This window comes from Mus caroli, chromosome 10 (genome assembly GCF_900094665.2).
Source record: "Mus caroli chromosome 10, CAROLI_EIJ_v1.1, whole genome shotgun sequence".
Classification (NCBI taxonomy): Eukaryota; Metazoa; Chordata; class Mammalia; order Rodentia; family Muridae; genus Mus; species Mus caroli.
The window spans coordinates 73,499,424-73,505,817 of NC_034579.1; the positions used below are offsets into that span (position 1 = coordinate 73,499,424).

General features: G+C 48.4%; 1 protein-coding gene across 2 annotated transcripts in view; it reads right to left on the reverse strand.

Moving 5' to 3' along the window:
• Nucleotides 1–3,378: 3,378 nt before the first annotated feature.
• The window catches only part of Plpp2 (phospholipid phosphatase 2), a 7,678-nt gene continuing 4,662 nt past the window's right edge, over nucleotides 3,379–6,394 (reverse strand). Inside the window, exons 4-6 of one of the 2 annotated variants that reach the window (XM_021174182.1) lie at nucleotides 4,741–4,798; nucleotides 4,376–4,552; nucleotides 3,379–4,192 (exon numbers count right to left, since the gene is read on the reverse strand). In XM_021174182.1, coding sequence (XP_021029841.1) covers nucleotides 4,076–4,192; nucleotides 4,376–4,552; nucleotides 4,741–4,798 — 352 coding nt within the window. In that variant the 3' untranslated portion in view covers nucleotides 3,379–4,075. The remainder of the gene's footprint in view (nucleotides 4,193–4,375; nucleotides 4,553–4,740; nucleotides 4,799–6,394) is intronic. The other variant, XM_021174184.1, reaches the window with a different exon arrangement.

Consider the following 6,394-nt stretch of genomic DNA (forward strand, 5'->3'; position numbering starts at 1 on the left):
CACTAACATTTCCCTGGCACAACAGAGATAGGGAACTGGATGGGAGAGGGGGTGGAGAGGCAAATGAGGGGTTCAGGATCGGGTGAGGAGACAGGAGGGGGGCCAAGAAGGCCAGGAGAATAAATGGAAATCTATAACTAGTGGGGGTTAGGGGTTGGGGGCATCACAAGGACATGCCAAAAACCTGGGGTGGGGAGGCTCCCAAAAATCAATGGGGACTTTAGCTGAGACTCACAGCAGTAGAGATATGAAACCTGAAAAGGTCACCTCCTGTAGCCAGACAGGAACCCCAGTAAAGTGATAGGGACACCAACCCACCCACAAAACTTCTGACCCAAAATTTATTCTGTCTACTAGAAATGCAGGGACAAAGATGGAGAAGAGACTAAGGAATTGGCCAATCAATAACTAGCCCAACTTGAAACACATCCCATGGGCAAGCACCAATCTAATACACTATAATGATACTGTTGTGTTTCCAGACAGGAGTCTAGCATAACTGTCCTTTGAGAGGGTCCACTCAGAAGGTGACTGAAATAGATGCAGTTACCTACATCCAAACATGGGATGGAACTTGGGGACTTGTATTAGTCAGGGTTCTCTAGAGTCACAGAACTTATGGAATGTCTCTATATTGAGGGAATTTCTCTATATTGTGATGACTTACAGTCTATAATCCAACTAAACCAACAATGAGCAACTGTGGATGGGAAGTCCAAGAATCTAGTAGTTGCTCAGTCCCACGAGGCTAGTTGTTTCAGCTGGTCTGCTGTAGGAGTGGATTCCAGCAGATGTGCTGGCAAGTAAGGCAAGCAGGTGAAGGGTGACTCTTCCTCCTTCCAGTGTCCTTATGGAGGCCTCCAGCAGAATCTGTGGCCCAGATTAAAGGTGTGCTCCACACCTGGATCTGAGACTTGCTTTGTCCCAGGCTGACTTTGAACTCAGAGATCTCCTTGCCCCAGTTTCCTGGGATTAAATGAATGTACTACCTTGCCTGAGCTTGAGCTTTGCATGACTACTATACCTCAAGATCTCCGTGTCAAGATCCAGGTCAGAAACTTGTCTCTTCCAGCCTCAAGATCTGGATCACAGGTGAGCCCCCCAATCTGAATTGTAGTTCATTCCAGATGTAGTCAAGTTGACAAACAGGAATAGCCATTAAAAGACTCTTATGGAAGAGTTGGGGGAAAGATTCAGGGCCTGGAAGGGGATAGGAACTCACAGCAAAACCAACAGAGTCAACTAACCTGGATCCCTGCAGGCTCTCAGAGACTGAATCAACAACCAAAGATGTATGCATGGGCTGGACCTAGACCTTCCCACACATGTGTAGCAGATATGTAATTCGGTTTTCATGTGAGTCCTCCAACAACTGGAGTGGGGTCTATTCCTAAAGCTGTGAATTATATTTCCCTAACTGGACTACCTTGTCTGGCCTCAGTGAAAGAGGATGTGTCTAATCCTGCAGAGACCTGATGCACAAGGGTGGGGGATACCCAAGGGAGGTCCTCTAAGAGGAGAAGGAGATGGGTGATAAGGGGAGGGACTGAGTGAAGGGAAGACCAAGAGGGTCTTGGTCTTACATCAATCAGGATGTAAAGTGAATGAATAATAAATAAATAAATAAATAATTTTTTTTTCTTTTAAGTGTGTGGGATTGGGGGGCGGGTGGTATGTGCACATGTGTACAGTGCCTGTAGTGGTCAGAAGAGGGTATCAGATACCACTGATGATGAAGTTAACAGGCAGTCATGGGCTACCATGCACAATAGCCACTGGGCCACCTCTCCAGTGCCTGCTTTGTTTTGTAAATAACTAGTCTCTCCCTATGGCAGTGGTTCTCAACCTTCCTACTGCTGCAACCCTTTAATATAGTTCCTCATGTTGTGGTGACCCCCAGCCACAAAATTATTTATGCAGTTATGCAACTACTGCAAAACTGTAATTTTGATACCATTATGAATCATAATGTTAATATCTGATGTGCAGGATGTCTGGTAATGTGACCCCTGGTCACAACCCCCATGTTGAGAATCACTCTTTTAGGGTCTTGGTGTGAATTGTGAAATCGAGTGTGAAGTCACTTATTGGTGAAGTTCCAGGCCAATGAGAGACTATGTTTAAAAAAAAGAAAAAAAAGGAAGAAAGAAAGAAAGAAAGAAAGAAAGAAAGAAAGAAAGAAAGAAAGGAAGGAAGGAAGGAAGGAAGGAAGGAAGGAAGGAAGGAAGGAAGGAAGNGAAGGAAGGAAGGAAGGAAGGAAGGAAGGAAGGAAGAAAGAAAGAAAGAAAGAAAGAAAGAAAGAAAGAAAGAAAGAAAGAAAGAAAGAAAGAAAGAAGGAGAGCATCTAAGAATGGACACTTGAGGTTGCCCTCTGACCTGCAATGCGAATACCCACAGGAACATTCACAGACACACAGAAGAATCACTGTAGCCCAAACTGGTCTCACACTCACCATCCTCCTATCTCAGCCTCCCTGTGCTAGTGTCACAGATGTGTGTCCCACACCCACAGTCTCTGCGCTTGCTAAACTGAGGCAGCACCCAGCATTGAGTCAGACAGGCAGGCATGGATGCCTGGGAGAGGCTCAGCTCAGCTGCAGTATGGCCAAACAGAGGATATGTACAAGCAGAGTCCTGCTGTGTTTGGGACATGAGCTTGCCTTCTCAACTGGGATCTTCTGCCTCTAACAGAACAGCTGGTACCTGTGGGGCCCTGCTATGCAGAGCACTGGCCGGAGGATGCTGGCAGGTAGTCATGTAACCAGGAGGATCCCCATGAAAATGCAGGCTGTCAAAGGCTGAGCACCAGCTACCAAATGCAGAGGCACCCAGCATGCCTCTGGGTTGGGCTGAATTCCATGGGCCTGCTGGCTTTCAATAATTGCCAGTGGCATCCAGAATCCTGGTGACCTGATCCTGACCTAGCCTCTAAGAAGAGGAAGGAAATGGAGAGGGGGAGTTGGTACTTCACACTGTCCCCCATGCTCCCAGACCCAAAGACCTGATGAATATATAAGGAGCCTGCCCATTCCCAGAAAAACACACACCTTGTCCTGAGATACAACAAGACCTGTCACCCCTCCTGCTGCCCCTGGGAGACTGGCCAGGCATCCTGGGAGCATGGCCACACACCTATCTAACACTGACCATGAAGGTCTCTGTGTTCTAAGGTGACCTAGGATAAGCATCCATCACACATGGAGGAAGGCCACAGTGGCTATAAGGCCTCTGTCTTGGCCAACATAAAAGACACCCAGGCCAGGTGTCCCCTAAGTCTCTGCTAAGACTGGCAAGTCCAGCACAATGCACTGAGGAGTAAGGTGCAAGAGGACCATCTACCTCACCAGAAGAGCTTGAAAAATCAACATGCATGGCAGAGACATTTGGTACAAAGTTTATAACACACCCTCCCATGAAACAGTAACTTGAAGTGTTTTGAAACAGATGGGAATGGCAGATCCGGGACCTACTTCCAATGCCTGGCTACACATTTGGTCCACATGGACAGAGTAGGGACAGGACAGAACATCAAGCCTGAGGGAGGGGCTTGGAGGCCTCGAGTGGTAATCTTCCACAGGCTTGAGAAAAAGATTCAGACCAAAAACTATGTGTGACTTTCCAGGAAACCTGGACTCCTAGGCAGCCCAAGGGTTGGCAGCCGTCTTCACACTTGTGATCCTTGTCCAAGGCCAACTTCCCCACCGAGGCAAACAAGGTGTTCATCACCTTCAGGGCCGTCGAGGAGAGTGCTGTCTTCATGAACAGTCTCAGACCAACCACTTCCGGGGCCATGCTGGGATGGCTCTCCTTGAAAACCCACTGGAGATGGGAAAGAGCCCTCAGAGCAGGACCACATCTTTTGAGGTCATACAATAGCAAGGAATGAAGAAGATGGGCCCTGCCAACACTCAGGGCCAAACAAGCACCCAAGATCCTGGTCCACAGTCACCAGCCAGGACCCTAGGACAGCTCCAAAGTCGGTAGTGCCTGATCAGGGGCAAGGGGTCAACACATGACTGGCCCACAGGTGACTTCCCAGCTTCCAAAGCAGGAAGAGACAGGGTGTTCATAGCAGCTAGGGTCGGTCACCAAGGGTCAGCGTCAGTGACAGACTGGGCTTGCGCTCCGGCACTTCATCCTCCTGGCAGGGCTGGGGTGGCCGGGATTTGAAGAAATCTGAAACATAGCGGACCTGGGGAGGGGAAGGCAGTGAGTAGGGCTGGAAGAAGAAAAACATCTGGGAGCCCTAAGGGAGAAGCTGAGGAGGGTTTCCATGTGGATAGGAGGGGCCAGGGGTGAGGGGCAAGCTCTTGGAGGCAGAATAGCAGGCAGAGGTCATAGAACATCGGAGTCAGCCAGAGCAAGCAGGACTCACCGTGAGGCAGGCCACCAGGGCTCCCTGCAGGAGGCCGACAAGGACATCACTCCAGTGGTGCTTGTGGTCAGACACTCGGGTATAGCCCACATAGATTGCAAAGGCCACCAAGAAGAACTGAACGGTGGGCCTCAGCAGCCGTGCCCACTTCCAGCAGAGCCGGGCCTGCACATATAGCTGTTGAGATATCAGCCTGCCATCAGCTGGGCCCATGAGTGTCCAGAGCCTGTCCAGCCCAGGGCAAGAGTCACAAGTCCTACGACCCTTAGTGCCTCCTCCACATACCCCATTGTGCAATAGGGAAGACCAAGGCCCAGGGAAGGGGTGGCCCCATCAAGTTCCCTGGGAAGAAGTTGGGTACTCACCGCCAGGAACAACATGCAATACATGCCAAAGGAGGAGTGGCCAGAGTAGAAGGACAGCCTAGGAGAGAGGACAGCCGGTCAGGGAGACCCAGAGGCAGAGACACAAGCTCCTTGGGGAGCTGGCAGTCACAGAGGAGTGCAACTCGAAACTAAGAGAAGTGGAGTCAGAGAGGTGGCTCAGCAGTTAAGAGCCTCTGCTTTTGCAGAGGGCCCAAGTTCAGTTCCCACATCCTACTGTTCCAGCTCCAAGAAATCTGATGCCTTTGGCCTCTGAGGATACCTGTAGTCATGCATACACACACACACACATACACACACATACATACACACACATACATACATACACATACACATACACACTTAAAAGTAATAAAAATGGGATTTACTTATTTTTATTTTTATTTTTATTTTATGTGTATGGGTGTTTTGCTTAAATCTCTGTCTGTGTACCACATGCATGCAATGCCTGCAGAAGCCAGAGGAAGGCATCAGATCCTCTGGAACTGAAGTTACAAATGGTTGTGTGGGGGCCACCTTATGTGTTCTGAGGATCTAATACAGATCCCCTGGAAGAGCAGGCGGTGGTAATAAAATTTTAACTTGAGGGGAGTTAGAGAGGTGGTGCAACAGTTAAGAGCCCTGGATGATCTCCCAGAGGACCTGAGTTCAATTACTAGCAACCACAGGGTGGCTCACAACCATCTGTAATCCCAATTCCAGGAGAGCTGATGCCCAATTCTGGCCTCCATTGTTACCGGCCATTCATGTGGTATACAAAAATATGCCAGCAAACCACCAATACACATAGAATAAAAATAAAATTGAAAAAACAAATTTTATCCTGAGGGAAGGCTTGCACACAGGACACTCCATCAGGAGGCCCTGGAGTAACTGTCTTCTCCTCTCTTCACTCTCAGTTCACCAACTTCGACCCCCTACCTGTTCTTGAAGCAACCATGGCCAGCAGGGCCCACACTGTCAGACTCCAAATACTATAGTCTACACTATAGTATTGGGCTACTATAGTATATATAGTCTATGCTATAGTATTGGGAGCTACAGTATATATAATACTATAGCTGCTATGACACCTGGTGGTCTGGGTTGCTGACCATCACCTCATCTTACAAAGATATTAGTCACTGCTTGAGTGGCAGCCAAGGCCTATGCTTTGAAGGCTCAGAGAAGCCATCCCCCCAGGGAAACCCCCAGGGCCACTCTCCAATCTTGACAGACAAAATAAGTCTAAAGCTGAGTCCCCAGCTCCACACTAGCACCCAGAAAACAAGAGTGAAATGTATGTCCAATCCTGCTGACTGCTATGCTAACAACAGACCTCAGTACAACATGGACACACACAGTTCCTTCATGGAAGTCACTAAATAGACAGTGACCACAGTGTCCACTCTCCCTGTGACTCAGTGCTAGAGACATTTGCCTGGCATATTAGAGTCAAAGCTGTGGGTTTGATCTTCAAAACAGCCCCAAACAGACACGGACAAAAGTCACTATTTTGCACCAAAAAAAAAAAAAAAAAAAAAAAAAAAAAAAAAAAAAAAAAAATCCAAGGCCTGGAGAGTAAATGTCAGCACACACATAGCATGGCTAATAAATAGAAGCTGTCTAAGGAGCTGGGGAGACGGTCAGCCAGTAA